The sequence below is a fragment of the Brienomyrus brachyistius genome, chromosome 6, assembly GCF_023856365.1.
Source record: "Brienomyrus brachyistius isolate T26 chromosome 6, BBRACH_0.4, whole genome shotgun sequence".
NCBI classification, from domain to species: Eukaryota; Metazoa; Chordata; class Actinopteri; order Osteoglossiformes; family Mormyridae; genus Brienomyrus; species Brienomyrus brachyistius.
Genome location: NC_064538.1, coordinates 10,936,258 through 10,956,843, shown reverse-complemented (window position 1 = coordinate 10,956,843; position 20,586 = coordinate 10,936,258). Strand labels below are relative to the sequence as shown.

At 39.3% G+C, this 20,586-nt stretch overlaps 3 protein-coding genes across 4 annotated transcripts; 1 reads left to right on the top strand and 2 right to left on the bottom strand.

The window, feature by feature from the left end:
- Nucleotides 1–463: 463 nt before the first annotated feature.
- On the bottom strand, nt 464–7,574 carry LOC125745055 (eukaryotic translation initiation factor 2 subunit 2-like). The gene is made up of 9 exons (XM_049017474.1): nt 7,392–7,574; nt 6,712–6,892; nt 2,595–2,695; nt 2,285–2,411; nt 1,986–2,086; nt 1,610–1,758; nt 1,449–1,505; nt 986–1,071; nt 464–898 (listed from the first exon to the last, which is right to left on the bottom strand). The coding sequence occupies exons 1-9, from the start codon at nt 7,404–7,406 to the stop codon at nt 723–725; spliced, it is 993 nt and encodes a 330-aa protein (XP_048873431.1). The 5' UTR covers nt 7,407–7,574; the 3' UTR covers nt 464–722.
- Nucleotides 7,575–8,073: 499 nt separating this feature from the next.
- LOC125745156 (charged multivesicular body protein 4b-like) lies at nt 8,074–12,053 on the bottom strand. Of its 2 annotated transcripts, XM_049017700.1 has the most exons (6): nt 11,928–12,053; nt 11,637–11,827; nt 10,719–10,896; nt 10,511–10,625; nt 10,210–10,336; nt 8,074–9,759 (listed from the first exon to the last, which is right to left on the bottom strand). In XM_049017700.1, the coding sequence occupies exons 2-6, from the start codon at nt 11,818–11,820 to the stop codon at nt 9,692–9,694; spliced, it is 672 nt and encodes a 223-aa protein (XP_048873657.1). In that variant the 5' UTR covers nt 11,821–11,827; nt 11,928–12,053; the 3' UTR covers nt 8,074–9,691. The 2 variants fall into 2 exon arrangements, with proteins under 2 accessions (XP_048873657.1, XP_048873658.1); XM_049017701.1 differs by lacking the exon at nt 11,928–12,053 and having other exon boundaries at nt 11,637–11,921.
- Nucleotides 12,054–12,551: 498 nt separating this feature from the next.
- LOC125745155 (vesicle-associated membrane protein-associated protein B-like) lies at nt 12,552–19,802 on the top strand. Its single transcript, XM_049017699.1, has 6 exons — nt 12,552–12,952; nt 14,462–14,614; nt 16,473–16,576; nt 16,667–16,747; nt 17,398–17,574; nt 17,653–19,802. The coding sequence occupies exons 1-6, from the start codon at nt 12,895–12,897 to the stop codon at nt 17,824–17,826; spliced, it is 747 nt and encodes a 248-aa protein (XP_048873656.1). The 5' UTR covers nt 12,552–12,894; the 3' UTR covers nt 17,827–19,802.
- The last annotated feature ends 784 nt before the right edge of the window (nt 19,803–20,586 follow it).

Here is a 20,586-nt window from a genome sequence, read left to right as displayed (position 1 = left end):
ATCAAAATTCATCTTAAAGACAGCAACTATGCAGTACACACATTTTAAAATGAGTCAGTTTGCCAAGATTAAAGGAGACTGCCAAGCAAATGGCATTTCTCTGCATAGTTTCCACTTTTATCTACATCAGTTGGTTTCTCAGGTACAATTCAACCTTTGGATCCTATACCTAGCCTGGACTTTAAACAGACATAATACAAATAATTTATTATAATGGAATTATATTTAATTGGTTTACAGTTATCCCTACACACATCAGTTGATTTTGAAAACTGCTAAATGAAGCCACTGAAAGGCAGTGTAAATTATTTGAGTGCATAGTCTGAATCGATACTTATCTCATCCTTGAAAACTGTGCATTCACCCACTTCAGGATGATGGTACAATTTCATTATCTGCATAACAGCCTCTATTTGCTGAATGATTTCGTAAGTTGTCACGCACAGGAAAAACAAAAGTCACGTGAGCTTTTTAAATAAATGCGATACTGCTTTAATCAGCGGTTCACAAAAATAAAAAAAACATGGGATGGAGTAGATACAAATACAGGAAGAAGAAGAAACAGCCGAGGAGAGTGACATCACTCAGCATTAGTGGAAAACACAGCCAGCCAACTTGAATGACTTTTTTTTTAAAGGACGGGCCACACCCCCAAAGACGCCGTCCTTCAGTTCAGAGTTCAGGCAGCCAGAACTTCTCCCAGTTATAAAGCAAAGGAGGCACTAATTGGCCTTGGCACGCAGCTGCGCCCTCTTGCCCGTGACAGCCTGGAAGCCTGTCTTGATGCTGGCCACGGAGCAGCGGGAGTGACAGGTTTCACACTGCAGGAAATACAGCCGGGTGTCTTTCTGCAAAATGGTCTCTGGGGAGCGGCAGGTGTGGCAGGTCACATACTCTTCTGCAGATTACAAAGGAGAACGTCACACTGGAAGACACTGCAGTCATGCTTTTAGCAAGGGGAAAAAGAAACTGATTCTCAACTCACTGATGTATCTACGCAGCACATTTTCTATCTGTTTTTGTTGGAATCTTCCTTTGATTACAAGTTGGTTATTTCCATCGATGGATCCACTGGAAAGAAAGCAAATGGAGCCTGTTGGGGGAATTTCTCTCAATATGCCTTTTCCATAGATGATTTGTTTCAACTGATGAAACAGGCAGACTCCATATTACCAGTTCTCCTGAACCATGCTCCGTTATTAAATAATATTTGGACATTTCTCCAAAATACCATAAAAACAAAACTGCTTATAAAAATGAATTAACTGAATGAACGAATGAATAAATTAAATAAAATGAAATAAAAACACTCCAAGTTACTTGTCTCATTTTACCCAGACTTGCAAGAAGACTCAAAGAAAATACTTGATGTACATAACGTGTTAGTATTGTGATAGTTCCCCGAGTAACATGGAGCAGGAGTATGCTTTGGATTTAACGCAGTATACCTTGTCCCCAACTCCGCCAGCAAGAATGCAAGCAGATGCTTGGGCTGTCGATGCAGCCTGGAAAGAAGAAAAAGAGCATCAACTGCCGTCTGACACTGGCAGTGTAGGAAAGTCAGTGAGAATCAGACTTAATCATACTTGATAAAATGCAGGACACTCACAGTTTACAAATATCAGTGAAGTTCACAAATGATGTCTTCTTGGTGCCAACTCTGACCACCTGTGGTGGCTTCATAACAAACTTCCTCTTTTCTCCAGCTACCATGTCTGGATTCTTCTCCCGCATGATGTTGAAGACTCGGTTCAAGAGCTGCGAAGGCCATGCATTAGACACGTAGAATTTTTGTGCTTCACAGGAGTATCCTGTGAGGCTATACATTTCAAACGTGGAAATGAAAGTCAGTGCCGCTGATCATCACCACGATTTACTTTGGAGAGTTCTGATGTGTCCAAGACAAATTTCTGCATGTCTGTGAGGGTGTGGGAAGAGACATTTTTCTCAGATTTGCGGAGAACCAACTTTAAGGCACACTGTACCTCATCATATGTATAGTCCCTCTCAGTCCCTGCCCAGGTGGGCCCAGCTGGAGTGCCAAATGTAATACCATCATTGCCTTTCCGTTCATCATCCTCCATCGCTGCAACACAACACAGTATACTGAAGCAGCCGACAGCGATGCACGAGCCCTGCAGACCAGGGCTTCAAGCCCAAAAATCCTTTTGCAGGGTAACACCATGCATATCTAGGTCATCCTGCAAACAAGCTTCTTCAAACATCGCTCAGCTCTCTAAAGACATTATGTTCACAGCTGAAAGCAACAGAGACTGACACATACCTTCATCCTGTTCCAGTTTCTCACCCTCCTCTTGAAATTCAACTTTCTTTGACTTTTTTGTTTGCAGCACAATGTCCAGGTCATCCTTCTCTGGCATTTCTGGCTGTTCTCCATCAATTTTCAGCTCCTGTGGCAAACATTTAGGAACATTCATAGTACTGCTGCTTTTACTGCTTAAAATTTCACACACAAGAACTGCGTTTTGGCCAATACACTGATTTCATACCACTCCATTTCCCTACCATGAACTGGGATATATGTGAAAGGAAAAAGAACATTGTGGAATGTAAGTATATAAAAAAAAACCAACCTTTAACTCCTCTTCTAGGTCATTGTCGAATACCTTCTTCGGTTTCTTTTTTTTCTTTTTCTGATTGAAGAAGTTCAAGTCATCCAGATCATCAGATAGCTCTAAAGAAATATACATACAAAACAATATCACACACACAGGCAAATGAAAAATGTTGGACTGCTAGTCCAGCTTCACCTTGCATGTCCAAAGTTCAGTTACATGGAACCTCTCTCTGGAAGCACAGCATAAGGGGACGTATGCCTCACATACAAAAATACCACATTCATTAAGATTCATACATTATCTCACATTCAAGGACAATTTTGAGCCACTGATTATCTGGAACCACACTGGATGCGAGTCCCCATTGGTCACCCAAAATCCTTCTCCTGCCTAAAAAGTAGGCTAGAACATAAACCAAAGCTCAAACATCCTAATAGAAATGCGTTTAGCAGATCAGGTTGGAGGTATGCTTCCATGTGTTCAGTTCAGTGCTTCTTCAAACTAGACGCTGTCAAAACGACAATGATGTATTCCTCGAACATACATTTAGCGTCATCACCTTGACAAGGTCAAGTGACTTCTGCGGTGACCCTACCCTTTGCCATCACTATGCAGAACAGCTTCATTTTTGGTTTAATTGGTCTCAAAATTCTATCACTTCCAGACCATCATTCATACAATGAGTCTGCAAAGCTCCTCAAAGATCCTCAAAATACCTTTCAAATTATCACACTAAACCCAAAACCCTAATTTAATAGTTTCCTCTTTGGCTTTACTGGGGGTATAACGATGCACTCAGCTCACGACTGAAAACAAAAATTTCAAACAAATGCAATTTCAATCAAATGTCTTGGCCCTACCTCCTCTACAATCTGATTGGTTATCTCTGAACCAATCATTTTTTTGTCCTGCCCTCAGAACATTTGTGTGTAAGGAAAGCTCCCATGAACTATTTGCTTGGCAGCGCAACATAGACTGACAGTGGAGATGTCATACCAAACCTCTTTCCGCATCTGAATCTATGGAAGATTATAAGCACAAAAATTCAAATGGCAATTCATTTTGCAATTGTCAATTCAATATTCAACCAGAGCATGCATTTGTCATTTCAATATTTAATCTGTGCATGTAATTTGAAAATACATTTTGCAATCGGCAATTCAATGTGCAAAGTGCTTATGCAATCCTTAATTCATTTCATAATGTTTTGAATAAAAAATAGAATGACAATTCACTGAATTGCATTTCGTTTTGCCATGGGCTTTTTGCCTCTTTATTCAAATGGCAATGGCGTCCCCGGGAATTGCATTGCATGTTGGGGAGAAAACTCAATTTGCAATTCCCAACTGTCAGACCGCTCATCAAGGTGGACCTTCATTAACGACGTCACTTCCTTGTTTAGGGCCTCGCTACCATTGATTTGTTCGTTTAGTTAGAATGAGTAATGGCGGCAGAAGAGCTTGCAGCAAATATTTCTGCCTTAGCAGATGACATGGAAATTAATCGGGTATCAGCAGTAGATGCGTTTGATAGGTTGTTTGTGTTGTCACAGAGGGTAACCAACTGCGTGACTTGATGTAACGCCTGAGCTACATTAGTTTGCACCCTTCTCGTATCAAGTCCAGTTAAGATTGTAAGTTCCTCTACCCTCTGTGACAACACAAACAACCTATCAAACGCATCTACTGCTGATACCCGATTAATTTCCATGTCATCTGCTAAGACAGAAATATTTACTGCAAGCTCTTCTGCCGCCATTACTCATTCTAACTTTTTTTTTTTACGTTTTAAAGAACTTTATTTAGAGCAAAACAATTACAAACTCAAACAAACAGTTACTTATAAAAGTCTACATAACAATATATCACACCTCCTGTGGTAAAAGCATGTTATTGCAATGATATAATCAGCATGTTACAATCAAATAAGGAAAAGTGCAACTAGTTATAATTATTACAAATAATAAAAATAATAAATAATAATAAAAAAATTAAAAATAATAATAAAGAAGATAAAGGGGGTTTACTCATTCTAACTAAACGAACAAATGCGTTGAATGGTAGCGAGGCCCTAAACAAGGAAGTGACGTCGTTAATGAAGGTCCACCTTGATGAGCGGTCTGACAGTTGGGAATTGCAAATTGAGTTTTCTCCCCAACATGCAATGCAATTCCCGGGGACGCCATTGCCATTTGAATAAAGAGGCAAAAAGCCCATGGCAAAACGAAATGCAATTCAGTGAATTGTCATTCTATTTTTTATTCAAAACATTATGAAATGAATTAAGGATTGCATAAGCACTTTGCACATTGAATTGCCGATTGCAAAATGTATTTTCAAATTACATGCACAGATTAAATATTGAAATGACAAATGCATGCTCTGATTGAATATTGAATTGACAATTGCCAAATGAATTGCCATTTGAATAAAGAGGCAAAAAGCCCATGGCAAAACGAAATGCAATTCAGTGAATTGTCATTCTATTTTTTATTCAAAACATTATGAAATGAATTAAGGATTGCATAAGCACTTTGCACATTGAATTGCCGATTGCAAAATGTATTTTCAAATTACATGCACAGATTAAATATTGAAATGACAAATGCATGCTCTGGTTGAATATTGAATTGACAATTGCAAAATGAATTGCCATTTGAATTTTTGTGCTTATAATCTTCCATACTTTCCGCATCTGAATCCTATGGCTGTCATGCCACAGCTCTGTAAATTTCCAGTTCACCCATAGCATTGCAACAAGAGTTCACAGCAATAAAATACATTTACCAATGTTTTTTTATTTTTAAGTGTGTTTTAATTAAGAGATCGTTTGCATTTAGCCTTACAGTGCAACCAACATGTTTACTAATGTATATTTTGCTCGATAGTATCGATTATAACCGTATGTTTAGCTCCATGGCAACATGTTCAATTGGAGCGCACCATTTGTAGACATACGTTTACGAACATTTTTACCTTACATTTATACCTTAATCTAATAAAACATGGCGGTTGTAATATAAAGCTAAATGCAAACAAACAATCTCTTAATTAATGAACACATTTTTTAAGACTACTGAAATCAGATTTTATTGCTGTGAACTCATGCTGTAACGCTAAAGGTGAACTGGATACTTTACAGGGTCACTTGAAATGTACATGGTACCATGAAACGGCATCATCATGATTGCTTCATCAGGCTAACAGCTGAGCAATAGGTAAGAGACGGAAGGAATCCGGATGGGAAGAGATTTGGCATGATAGTTGTCATTGGAAAATAAAGCACAAACACTCAATGAAAGGCACAATTGGCAACGTAGTGCAACACAGCTTACACACTGCTATGCATATCGAAATACAACTGAATCACAAAATTTCATGGCACAGAATTTCGTTATATCCCCTAGGCTCTACAGTGATGCTTCTGCATTGCGGCTTTCCCCATCAAGGTTTTGATATATTGTGGGGTTGGCACAAGAAATTGAATGTGATTTTTTGGGAGCTTTTTGGGAACCTGCACATGAAAAAAGTTTACCAACACATAAAATACAGCAGTAGTCTTTATGAAGTTGTACACTGAATGTTAAAAAGTTCAAGATCTTAGAATGCATTACATACATGTAATATCTATTTTACTGTCCCAAGTATTTTTTCACTGCCTGGTATTTTATTAATTTATTAAATTATACACTGTGCTGTTTTATAGAAATTGACAATTTAGTTATATTCTTGCAAAAGATCACAAAAGAATACCCCAACATACAAAAAAAACCTTTTTGGTCTATATCTGAAATGCCCAACATCCCCTACTAAAACAAAGGGCAAGAATGTAAGCAAAGGAGAACATTAATGAATATAATTTTTTTCAGGCACAAACATTGGCTCTCCAAACTACTGGGCCAGGAATGAGGTAGGTTAATGTACTTTATTCATTCCATATGGACACAATAATCCTTCACATCAGAAATTTAATTTGCCTTAAAGATGTGGAAAGTAAAGGGAAACATTCCAACAAAGTTACTACACTATTTTCCCGGTCCAAATTTTTCAGTATATGAGATACAAGTAATACCCCATCAACTTTAGTGTGAAGGTTAGAGAATTGCTGTCGGTCATCCTTGGCTTTTCCATACCTTTCTTCTTCCCTTCGTCTTCTTCTAAGTCAACCTCCCGGTCATCACCACCATCAAACTCTGCCTCCTTGACTTCAGGCTGTGGGGCATCCTCATTAAAAGTCTCAGCCCCTTCGTCTTCCACCAAGAAAGGCTTCTTCTTTTTCTTTTTCTTCTTGGTCATACTGGGATCAAATATCATCTAAATTAAACAAGAAAGACAATCAACTTCAAAACATACCAACTGCCATCTCTTGTCAAAAGGTGACGATGTGCACACATGCATAAGAGCCGATTAGATAATTCAAATCTACTGTGCAAACATAATTGTTACTAAAACTGCTCCCCACAACAAGTCGTTCACGAAATTCTCACATAATCTCAACGGGTAGCATATTTTTAGTAAATAGGCTATATGTTTTTACGCAGTTTCGTTTATAAACGTTAATTCAATTATGCAAATGTGACTGACCGTATTACTCTTAGAAGTAAATACAAATGTGCAACATTCGCTTATTTACTGGACCATTCGTAGGACTTTCTCTACAGATTTCATTTTACCAAACCCTAGGTGAGCGACACGCTACACTTACTGACAAGGACAGCGTACGTTAGGAGGCGCCCTACAAACTAGGCCACGTCCATCTTACGAAAGCTAAACCAAAATGTATTTTTCAAGACAGCAAAAACTGACAACTCACCTCGTCCCCCGACATGCTTGCCGACTACAGGAGAAGCTTTTCGTTAATTTTATTTAGATAACGACTTTCTCTACTTCTCTCGTTCACCGTCAGCGAGGCACCACTTCTTGCCTTAGGAGTGGGTCCTCCCGCACACTCTCGCTTAGCACGCGCGTGCTTTTTCCTCAAACGTTAAAGTTAAAACCGGAACCGGAAGTTCGTGACTAGCGCGTGCGCAGATCCAGGTCAATCCTCCAGCTCTCATGCAGTTTTTCAGAATATGGAATACATACTTAACGCTAATTGAAATGTTTTATGTTTAATTTTTCATATTTTTTGCACTGGTTGAAAGGCAAGGATTTCAATTTTAAATAATTTGAATACACAGGAAGTATCCTTTATATATTAGATGCTAATGGAAAGATAAATTTCTCTGAAGCTTAATTTTTAAATAGGCTTTATGTTCTGGCTTCATGTTACACCTTCCGTGACAATGACGATATTTAACGATCGGGTTGATATTCTATATTCTCCGAATAAACAAACGGGTATAAATTCAACATAATTTGGTATAAATAAATTTCAAATTGGGAGTGACGACTGGATAGGCCATTTTTTTAATGTTTCTGAAATAATCGCTAAGGCTTGCAGCTGTACTTGTGTCATTTTTATAACGCACCAAATGAATACAAGAAACAAATGATAAAGTTTAGTGATCATTCAAATACATTTCATTTACATAAAACAAAAATGTATACAAGTTACAACTGTTTAAACATTCAAACGTCAATGCAATATTTGCACACTATACAGAAAACGTTCTTGTAAACTGGAAGCAATATCTGCTTAAGATTCAGATTTTTTCAACATTTTGTTTAACCACTGCCTTATGGCTTTAGTTAATACAGACCCTGCATATGACATTAAAGACATCTGACAAAGTAGAATAACATTCAACATTAGTTATTTAACAATGTTAAATTTTGAGAGGCACACAGTGCCATTTAAAAATAAGCCTGCATGCTTTAATCGGTTGCTAATGTTCACGACGGCGGAATTTGTCAAGAGCATGTGTCAGATGTAAGTTACATTGGATAAAAAAATACATAATATCACAATAAATAAAATTTATAGTCCCAAATACATACATCTAACAACTCCAGATCACACCCAATTAAACATGTTGTGCATCTTTGAAAAACAATATAAGTTAAAAGGTAATTATTGAAATATATACATTGTATATCCACTCTATCCACAGCTTGACTATCTTTAAAATAAGGTACAAGCTGCCGAAAGGGATCTCTTCTACAATGGCCAGACCTAGCATCACTCAAACAAGTTTCATGAACCTGCAAATACATGTGACTACTGACTGCAGTCCAAAGATCTGAGACATGCACATTTTAAGGGCTGCAAGATACTGTGGACATTCACTGTAAACACTGTCACAACTATAATTTTCCAAAATTAACAAAAAACACAACTAATCTCAAAGTACACAAGTTCAGTAGAGCAAGAGTAAATTTGCATCCCATTCAGTTTTTTGAATGCTTTAGAACCAGATAAATTATACATAAAACTTATATGTGTAATACTTTCATGCCAACATAAAGTTCTTACACATTTTTTTTATTTTTACTTTTCTTTGTTGTTCATTTTAGTGTTTGCCGACAGAACCACATACAAACAGTATCCCAAGACTAACACAGGACACTCAGATTACTTGAGTTACAAACCATGTATGACATTGGATTTGGAAGTATCATTTGTTGACCATTTGAGTTATGTCTGTTGCAAGAAGGTGGAATTGATTCCTGGGTGCAAAATGTGAACAGTTTCATCGACAGCACCAAATGCATCACAATGGCACACAGCATACCTAGTTAGTCAGCTAAAGCATTGTAAAATTAACAGTGTTTTGGTTATGTACTGTATGTATGTTCTTGATAGTATCTATATATTACACTTAAGCTTCTTTTGGCTAAAATGTTTAGTAAGCTAGGCAACGCAACGGTCCAGTTAAGGAGAATACAGCAATACTGCAAAATAACTTAGAATTTGAAAAAATAACAACACATGAAAAGTAAGAATACTGACTTTCCATATGTTGCCAGGAGTACAAGAACAAGTTTATCTTCTTTTCCTAGATCATTTAAGGCTTACTCTCTCTCTCTCTCACACACACACACACACACACACACACACACACACACACACACACACACACACACACATATATATATATATATATATATATATACACACACATACACACTCATGCACAGAAGTAAGTCTTCTTTCCAATGTCCACAAAATGTCTACATCGCTTCCATAGCCCAGCGTTCCAGATCTTTCATATCATCTTCATCCTCATCCTTTGTTTTTCCTGGACAAAAAAAAAAATACAAGAAATTTGTGCCAATCTAAGAACAGAAACACTGAAAAGACGTCCTTTGGTGGGCATAAATAGTGCTGATACTTGGACATCAGGCCAAACTGGTCTGGTCCTAAAAGAGTCAACACATTCTCATGCATGATGTATACATATATACAATACTATAGCCAATAATCTGACAAATACAAATATATCTGGGTTTTGCATGAATTGCAGCAATACTGAGTCTTAGTGCAATGAATACAGCATAGCAACAGAGGCAGGCAAAGCCAATTAGCCATCACTGTACATCATCTACCATTCTCTTTTGCACGAGGGGATATTATTGTAAAACTACAAATGACTCTTCAAACCACTAAATCTGTATATCTGCACGGAGCTAAGAAGTAAAGCAAGGTCTCCCTGCATCTATAAAGGTTGTAAAATCTGGAAATGTTTTACCTTTCCTGGAAGGCAAGGATGTAGAGGGCACACTGGGTAAAGGAACATTCTCAGAATAACCAATTTGTAACATTTTTCTGTCTAATTCTTCTTGTTCCAGCTCTTCCAGTTCTGCCATAAGTTCATCCTAGAATGCAGGACAATAAAACCACATGTTCATTAGCTTCATATATTGTATCAGCAATAAATGCTTGTTGCGAAATATCGGAATTTACCAACTGAAAACTAAGTGCGGCAAGTGAGAAATGGCTAAGCAGAGACATAATTATAGGTTATATAACATCCACACAGGGAATTATACCTCATCAAACTCTTCTCCAAATCCCACTGGTTTTGAAATGGCATCAGAGATTTCCTGGGCCAGCTCCTGCTGTTCGGTAATATCCTGCATCAGATCATCCACTTTATCTATGTCCCTACAACACAAGACAAGAGGAATTTACTTGTAGTGTCAAAGAAGTACAACTCTGAATGCCGTACCCAAGGACAGGACACAAGTGATTTCTTACATGTGCTCGTGAGCTGCCTTCATGGCCTTTGCTGCAAAGCCCATGTTCTTTAGCACCTCTGCATTGGTATTGGCGTTCTCCAGGGCCTCCCGCTGGAACTCCATGGTGGACAGTGTGCCATCGATCTGGCTCAACTGCTTCTCATAGCGTTTCTTGCGTTTTAATGCCTGCAGAGCAGCTGTATGCGAGGAAGAGCAAAGAGGGTTGATGCAAAGCCTACGAAACAAATGGGGCAACAATATCCAATCTAATATCTATCTTACATGGATGCGTCTTGCTGAAATTTGTCCAAAAATATTCTATTGTCTGGCGTTGCTAGAGATTTTGGGCCCCATGTAGGCATACCATATTGGGCCCCTCAATTCAGACCAATCCAGTTATTTTCCAAATTTTCTAGGCCCCCTGTCACTGTCTAGCCCATGACTGTCGGCTTACATTCCTGTTTAATTAGACAGTGTGAAAAGACAGTTTTAGAACCATGACTACTATCTTTCTTTAAAAACGGTTTAAAACTGTTCAAAGGCTATATTTCAACCATAAAAGTAATATTCATCCATCTGTTATAACTTATTCGGTGCAGGGTATAGTTAATTACATGTTAATCTCAAATTAGAAAAGTATAACTAGCTGAAATGCAAGGCATTTGCCTGCTGCAGAGAAGAGTTCAGAGACCAATGAAAACTCACTAAGATACTAAATTAACCTACACTACGTAATCGTCTAATAAAACTGGTGATATAGCTAGTTCCTGCCTCAAAACATTGAACTGGGCACACTTTATTGACCTATATATATATATATGGCTACACCTAACAAACATTTGGAGAACCTATAGTTAAAATCATTGATCACAACTCTATTAGTCCTCGCAAAAGTAGGTACCTAACGCTCTTAAAACCTCCGTTTCAACACCCTTACCTCTCTTATTTCTGGTGCCGTTTTTCTTTGCGGTCAAAAGTTCTTGCTGAATTTTCTTCTCTAAAAAATCCTGTTTCTTGGTCAACATCTCCTCGGTTTCACGAAGTCGCTGAATCGCCTCTTGTGGACTCGGAGCTTTGCCACCTTTCCCCCCACTGCCAAACAACTTTCCAAATAGAGCCATTCTGAAACTGTACAAACAATACGTGAAAACGCTGCAACGATAACGCAACTGTTCGATACAAAAGCAAAATGAATATCAACAGGCTATTTACTTTTCCAATGACTCACCCTGCTCTCCACCCTCTGCGATGCTCATTTGTTTCTTGGTGTTATTTGCTTCCGCTTACTTCGCTTCTTCGCGGATGTTTTGACAAGTAACATAAGATCAAATATTACCGCGTATTATTATAGCGCCCCCCACTGCATTGGAGCTGAGCAACATACGCTGGTTTCCCCTGGCATCTAAACTCCTGTCCGGATTTAGGCGGCATGACTAAGCCGTACTTATAGACAGCTCTGAATTATTTGTGAGATATAATGTGTCTTAAAGGATATAGTGATAAGTACAGATAAAGGACGTTCTTTTAAAAACAAGCTTATGTTTTCTTAATACGTTTTTTAAGACACTCCAAATAATTCATTAATGCAGCGAGGCATTATTATTATGCCAAATACAACCTTTTGCCACACACTACTATTTTTTCTTGCGGGCATAATAATTTCTCTTGCTTTAAATAATTATTATTCAACTAATAATATAGTAAGTCTTTAATTTATATATATATTTCAATGTTGTACATTATTTTGCTAAAGTTTCACAGTTCAGCAAGAGCAAAAACCAGAATACGAAGTCTGCCAGCAGGAACATGAGTACGCAGATACATTGTGTTACGCACGGGCATTAAAACTACCGATGGCCAATGCAGACCGAGAGGGGACTTTGCGGGCAGGATCGACTTTGAATATTCCCTGTTTTCCAGCTTTTGTTATTCCTTACGGAGCTTAATTTAGGAGAGAAGTGCGCGACATGACAGCATGACGTCAGCGGGAGCTGCTCGGTCACATCCTTCCCGCATCATCACTCAGCGGCTAGCAGCCTCGCACCGCTCTCCTTTCCCCCCTTGCGTCCGAAGCACCGTGTAACTTATAAAAAGAGTAACATTAATAAAAAAAAATCGGAAACGCTGCAGGTGATTGATACAATCGCGACGCGGGGAGCCCTTGTAAGAGAAGGATACCTCCGATCGGCTGGGACATGGCCAGACAAGAGCAGGTCCTGCTGCTGGAACCACAACATGAACTGAAATTCCGAGGTAAGGGAAAGGGGCAGGGCCTGACATTAGTTTGCCAGTGTTTTTATTTAGTACGACGATCAAATATGTAACCAAAATGAATAAATACGAGACGGTCATGGGAGGCAGTGGGTTTGTTAACGCCGTAGCGGTGGCTCGGCTTTTCTACTTTTATGGGTTAAGAAGGGGACGAGCCACGGTCATTGGTGCGGTGCCGCGACCCGTCTGTATTTACACTGCCGCCCGAGGCCTCCGGTGGCTCGCTTGCCAGCTGGCCGAATTACCCGAGCAGGACAGTATATTGCACCGATCGTCGCTCCTTAAAGCAGGCACCCTTTTCTGTTTTGTAACACAGTATGTCTGAATTCGCCTGCATTTTTGCTGGCTTAATAACTGGCTGCCTAACATGCGTAACCTTGATGATGCACCAGTTCCTGAACGGCCCGCTTGCTACCTTTACCGACACCATTTAGACAAATGCGACATTTATATAATAATAATAATAATCAATAACAATAACTTAAGGGAAGTTTAATTTGTTCGGCATGATCGTGCTATCACTTTGACAGAAATGGAAGCTGAAGGCGTACCCGTTTGTGCCAAACCAGCGTTGTTCCGTAGTAGTTTCTGGTTCTGTTTTCTTTTGGGTCACTATCTTCAGACAATTCTCCATCCTGTCGCACGCTAAACGGGCTCCAGTAAAAACGGGAAGGAGGCTTGATGCTCATTTCTGGACGGGAAAAGATTTGAATCGACCCACATATGTAGCACGTCCAAGTTAAAAAAAATAAAGTATGTATTTATGTGGACGTTTCATGGAGTTAAACCTTATTAACAAACAAGCAGAAACAAAAAAAAAAGTGTCCACCATGAATTTTATCCCTGCCTTAGTTTATGCAGCAAAAGAGACATGCCACCTACAACCCGATGAGTAAATTTACTATATGTATCTCATTCTCTGTAACATGTTTAGTTGATTGCTCTATAAGCCTTGAGAAATGCTTAAAGTTCTGGCAGTAAGGCAAACGTTTCTGCGACGTCTATTTTCTTTGTGTAGTTATGGCTGTTTTCAGCTTTACACGTTTGTAATGGGGTTGGCATCTCTGCGGTGACATACAAGTATGCATCTGTGGTGACCATGGCCTTTAAGGGGCTTTAAATGTGTTTGGAAAACGTGTTAGCTTGTGCACATGAACCGGCTCCATCACACCTGCGCGTGTGTTATTAAATAATTTGTCATACATCACATTAAAAAAGAATAAACTTTAGAGTTCTATAGACCTAAATCAAGGAATGATAGCTTCAGGTAAGACATCAACTAGTAGTTTTACAAGTAATTTAAGTTTCTTGTATTCAAGAATCAAGATTAAGTTTAATGCAATGTGTCGGTAAAATATTACATTACACCTAGAAAATAATGTGCAGGTAATAGTGACTTAATTTACACAAACTAGAGTCTCAGAATTTGCTCTTTAAAAAGAGAGATTTCCACTTGGATTTCAAGGTCTGATCTTCAACACTTCCTCTTAGGTCCATTTACAGATGTTGTTACTGCCACCCTGAAGCTTGCTAACCCAACAGACAAAAATGTGTGCTTCAAAGTGAAGACGACAGCTCCACGCCGGTACTGCGTCCGGCCCAACAGCGGTGTCATTGATGCCGGAACTTCCATCAATGTATCTGGTACGTATTTGCTGACTGAGGTTGATGTGAGCAGGGTCTGGAGGAGAGGACGTCTTAATCATGTTCGAATATGCAATTCTGTAATTCACATTCTATAACAGTTCTTATATTATAAAACTCATCCTAATCATAACAGATATGTAGTGTTTTTATTGAAGGGTTTTTTTTGTGTATATTATCGATATATGTGTCTATGAAGGAGTTTAGCATGGGTTGAGGAACCCATAATTTTTTTTGTAGCTTTTAATTCCATTGTTAACCATATTGTGTATCCAGCATTTCATAGTGGTTCGATCCACCGGTTCTGTGAAAGGGCCAGATATTCATATCTCATAAAGATGTGGTATTCTTCTGTGTTCCTGCCTCGCCTGAACAGGTTCTGCTTGCACTGGGGAGTCTGTGCAGTGTTTCCATGATAGAAGACTAGGCAGGATACCATATGAACGTATACCATATGAACGTATACCATATGAACGTATACCATATGAACGTATACCATATGAACGTATACCATATGCCTGTTATTGGTAGCTGTGAAAGTCAAAGATTCTCATTTCCCTTTTTTTTATTATTATTGTTGCATCTTTAGCGATCGTTGTTTGTCCTCACATACATGCTGCAGTCCAGGCCAGACTGGAGTGAGCGAGCTGTTTCTGGAGCAGGGATTGTGCTGGCATTTAGTACATGATCAAATTTCAGGCTTCCAACATATGAAGATTATTTTGTAGCAGTCTTTTCTTCATCGATTTAAATACAGATTTCCAATGAGGGCGTGTGTTCTATCATTGGAATAATATTGTTAGCTATACTGTAAAAAGCTAAGCTTTTCCTTTAGTTCTGCTTTGAATTATAAATCATGAATTCACCCCATATATGAATCTTTCCTGGTCACCTTTTACTGTATGTGTTTGTACATTCTGGTGTGGGCATTAGTCCGTGCATGACAACTAGCTTTGCATGTGGCGGGATCTACAGAGCTGCTCTGAGCTACAGCTTGATCTGCTGGTGAGGCCATGGATTGAATTTCTTGTCTCAGCTCTGACTGTTACTTTCTATGTAGGTATACACTTACAGCCCTGGATCAAATATCAGGCTGTCAAGGCTACAGTGAATTTACAGTTGGTTGCAAGGAGCCATGTTGGTTTTCCTCCGTGGACCTGTGCGACATTGTGAGCTATAGTAGCGATTTATAGACATTACCTCACTGTTTGAGTATTTGTGTCCCGTAGCGCTATTGTATTTAATTAAAAAGGCTGGGGTTGTAATCATCTTTCACGTACATCTATTCATCCTTAACCTTTCAGCTGGAGAATGATGGAAACTATGAATAAATTAATTTGGATATCACTTTTCTTTGGTTTTACATCATTGTCATTAGTGCTATTTCAAGTTAAATTTCAGCAGGGATGTAGAATGGTAACTTGATGTCTTATGCGGCCCAGTTCATGGGGTTGAGTTTAGCTGTTGTCTTTAGCATGAATTTGTCGTTTTGCTGTTTTCGTGCTCGGTTGCTTCAGGTGTCTTCTTCAGTCCAAATGTTCTGTTCTGGCGAACTGTGATTAGTGTGCAGTTTCCATTTTTCCATCCAGTGAACAATTGGTAGACCCTTTCTTAGCATCTTCACCATAATATTAATGAAACAACTGAAGGGATACAAAACTGACACCTGTGGTTTCATAACAAATTACCCTAATTTAGAGTCACGGGGGTCCTTGTGGGCAGCAATCTGATGCGTAAATGACGAAAACAAGTCATAATGAGAAACTGGAGCATGATGTGCTACTTCCATGAGATGGACAAGACCTCCGAACTGTAGGACGTAAGACATCTGTTCGTCTTTTGCCTTTCTGTGTTTCAGTTATGCTGCAGCCGTTTGATTATGACCCCAACGAGAAAAGCAAACACAAATTCATGGTGCAGTCCATGATAGTTCCCGCTGACATGACAGACATAGAGGGAGTGGTGAGTCAGCGTCAGGACACCGATGCCCCTTTACCTTTTCCCCAGAGTGGGCCTGTCTTCCTCTCGTTTACCCTCCTCTTCTCTCTGCAGTGGAAAGACGCAAAGCCTGAAGAGCTGATGGACTCCAAGCTTAAATGTGTCTTTGAGCTTCCTGCAGAGAATGAGAAAACGGTATGACTGTGATTTCTATTAATCCAATACAGTAAAATTCAGTTATAATGGACTTCAAGGCAAAACAGTCCAGTCCATTATATCCAAAGTCCATTATATTCAGAGCAGCTGTATGCCCAGAACACAACTACAGGAGACCATTTACTCATGCCGCACCCCAGCAGACACACTTGTGGTATAGATTATTATACTGTACATGTAGTAATCCAACTTTACCTGACCAGATGCGTGACTATTAATAATCCCGACTACGTATCTGTGCTGGATATCACCGGCACGCCGCGCGCCTTGTAGGTGGAGCCTGCATGTCCGTTATAGCCAAACAAAACTACAGCTAAAAGCGGCCCTGGGGGGCAAATTGTTTGTCCGTTATAGACAATATTCCGTTATAAGCGAGTCCACTATAACTGGATTTTACGGCATTATTAAACACAGCATGAATAAGATCTTTGGATTGACGTGACAGTGGGGCATTTCCATGTCACTTCCTGTAGTCCCCGTAAAAACAGAAGCCATGTCACTTCCTGTAGTCCCCGTAAAAACAGAAGCCATGTCACTTTCTTCAAGAAAACTCAAAATGTACACTTGTGGGTTGTGTGCGTCTGAGATGTGATGTATTTTTTGTTTTTCCATCTTACTGTTCCGTGCAGCATGACGTGGACACCAACAAAGTGCTCTCCTCCAGCCTGCTAAAATCCGAATCTTCCACATTGTCCAAGTCTGCGAGCTCCTCCCTGGATGATGGAGAGGTCAAGAAAATAATGGAGGAGTGCAAAAGACTGCAGACGGAAGTGCAGCGACTACGCGAGGAAAACAAACAGATCAAGGTGAGCTGAACTTAGCCAGGCTTTGAGCAATGAGGACCATGCTGGCTGTTTATGAGAATGGGCTTCTTATCCACGCAGGAAGATGATGGTCTTCGTATGAGGAAGGCTACGTCGATGTCAGCCGCCCCCAGCCCCTTCTCTTCATCTGCCCGGGGCTCTGGCCTGAAGGAGGAGGGGCCCAACACCCGAGCTCTTGCCTTGTGCGTGGTCTTCTTTGTCATCGGCGTCATCATCGGCAAGCTGCTCCTGTAGATGCCGACGACGGCGGTATCTTGGGTGAAATCGAGAAAACGGTCCCCGTGGTTCTCATCAGAATGCCATATAATGTGCATAACATTGAATAGTCAAATAATCTAAAGTTACAGAAGAAGGTAAACTAATATATAATAATGATAATAATAATAAAATAAGAAAAAGAATGGCAGGTCTTGCTTTTTAATAATTATACCCCTTTTGAAACCCATCCCTATTTGCACAGAAAAAAATCTCTTGAGGAGGGTAGTAAAAAAAAATAAAGTAATCAAATGAAATGATTATAACAGTAAACAGGCTTCTCTAAAAACCAGTGAGTACCGTGACGGATTGCAGCATTGAAATGGCATAGTGTGAATGCTGTATCTCCAGTTTTAAACAGCATGCTGTCTGTGTGGATTCACTGGTTGGGGCCGCAACTCATTTCTGACTGTTAGTCACCTTAAGTTACCCCCCGCCCTCACCCACTCAAGCAGATCTGTCAGAGGCCTTTGGCAGAGCTGATGAAAGGATCATGCAAACCAGTTGCTCTGCCTGATTGGAGTCAGTGTGACACTGGAGCACCATTTCGTGCTTTGGCGCATGCTTACGCCTTCTGGGACTGGTGTGCTCATAGATATTAATCTGAATACATATTTCAGTCCACAAAATGCAATGAAGTGTATCGGTCTCTCTCCCCTTTACCCTTCCTTCTCAGAACACTAAGTGGTTTGATGCATTTCCCTGATTCTTATTTCTGGTTTGCACCCATTTCATTGTCACAGAATTCTAGTAACTTATTACTTCTTTGAAGTGCTGTCTTGCCTTCAGAGAGTAGAAAACACGCCATGGGTTACCATGGCAGACTAGATCCTACAATCATAACCATGTAGAGGAAGCTAACTGCTAACCTCCAGCTGGGTTTGTTTGTTCTTGAAAGTGTTATATGCAGTAAGTACAGAAACTGAGTTGAAAAAAATAGTTTGACTTTTTTTTGGAAGTTATTAAAAATAAGTTTGCCTCTTAATATCAATAAATGACGCTTCAAAGGACCAGATATTCATATCTCATAAAGACGTGTTGCTATGTGCAAAGGGTAGGAATAACAGCAATGATCTTGACTCCTACCAGTTAAACATAGTGGGCAGTGCTGTAATGTAATAATGAACAATGGAATACACTGTGTATAAATCACATTTATTTTAAACAATATCTATGTTAAGTAATATATTCCTGGTATCTTATTTTTGTGTTCATCCGCAAAAAAAATGTTTCGATGGGACCATTTTGTGATCTAGGGTTCCCCCCCCATTTACATTGTTGCACATTGTAGGTGGAAGCTATGCTTTGGTAAATCAGTTCAAAGAGAAAATTTCAGAAGGTGGGATTCCTTTAGGGTAGGTCTGCTCACTGGCTTGTCTACTCAGATTGTCAGAAAAGCAGTCAGGTGACAATTTTGTATGTACATAAATCAACCAATAAGCCTAGTAATGTAATACTTATAATAAATTAGTCTGTTGACTAAAAAGCATACTTATTGGAGTGTTTAGACTTTTAATACTTAAAAGCCACCCAACGTCAGCATAATTAAAAGGTCATTTTCAGCCTTGGAGGTACAAATGGTTGTTGGGAAAGAGAATCGTTGGAGGAAACCCAAGGCTGATATTGATACACATGGAAAATGGTATTTTTACACAAAAGTTCCCATCCATCTCCAAGTTGATTCTCCTAGTTTAAGTCCAGTGGTCCTGGAGCCTCTCCCAGGCAGCACAGGGCAGAGTGCCTCCTGGATGCTGCCAGTCCATCATGGGGCAATAACATGTACACATTTACACTTAAGGTCGAATGGAAACACTAATTAGCCTACTTTCATTGGAGAAAATTGACGTGACCCAGGTAGAACATACAAACGAACACATATACAGAGCAGAGGTGGGATTTAAACCCATAACCAGACATAGCTACTCCCTGAGCTGTACGTTTTTTTTTTTTTTTTTGCGTTTGCTGATCACAATTAGAAAGAATTTTATGTAGTTTCTGATAGTTGTACCAATGCCGTGTTGCAAAGCATGCTGGATTTCACTTTGCTTTTTGTTTTCTTGCACTAATTATTTGGGTATTTTCTTTTGATTTTACATGGCAACACAAGTTTATTGACTATGATGCTGTGACATTGATTCTGCTAAACAAATGTCAACTGCTTTTCTACGAATAACCTATTTTTAAAAAAATCATAAGTGATATCGGTGAGGGTGTTTCGAGTGATATTTAATTACCATTTTTGACTTAATTACAAGGTCACCCAGTTAAGCCCAGAGATGATGATACGTGGCTATAAATAGCTTTTCTATCAGGTTTCCTTTGCATTTCCAAACAGGGCGCTTCCAGGATTTTGAGGGTCTGTAACAATCCTAACAACTTACATGCAATTACTTTGTAAATAAAGGGAGCAGTATCAGTCAAATCCAGCCTTATTTGCGGTGGGTTTCTCCCCCAGATTCAACTGCTTTCTGATGAGCATGGATGAAATAAATAAAACACTGCAGAGCTGTAAAAATGTTATTAAGCAGTGTGTGCAAATATACCTTGTTATACCATTTATAACTTTTTGTCACTTATTGTGTAACAAACATCCCTTAGACCAGGGGTGTCACACTCCAGTCCTGGGGGGCCGGAGCCCTGTGTAGCTTAGTTCTTTCCCTGTTCCACCATAAATGATTCAGCTCAAGAGCTGTGTGGTAATTAGCACAAAGAGTTGAATCAGGTGTGTTAAATGAGGGG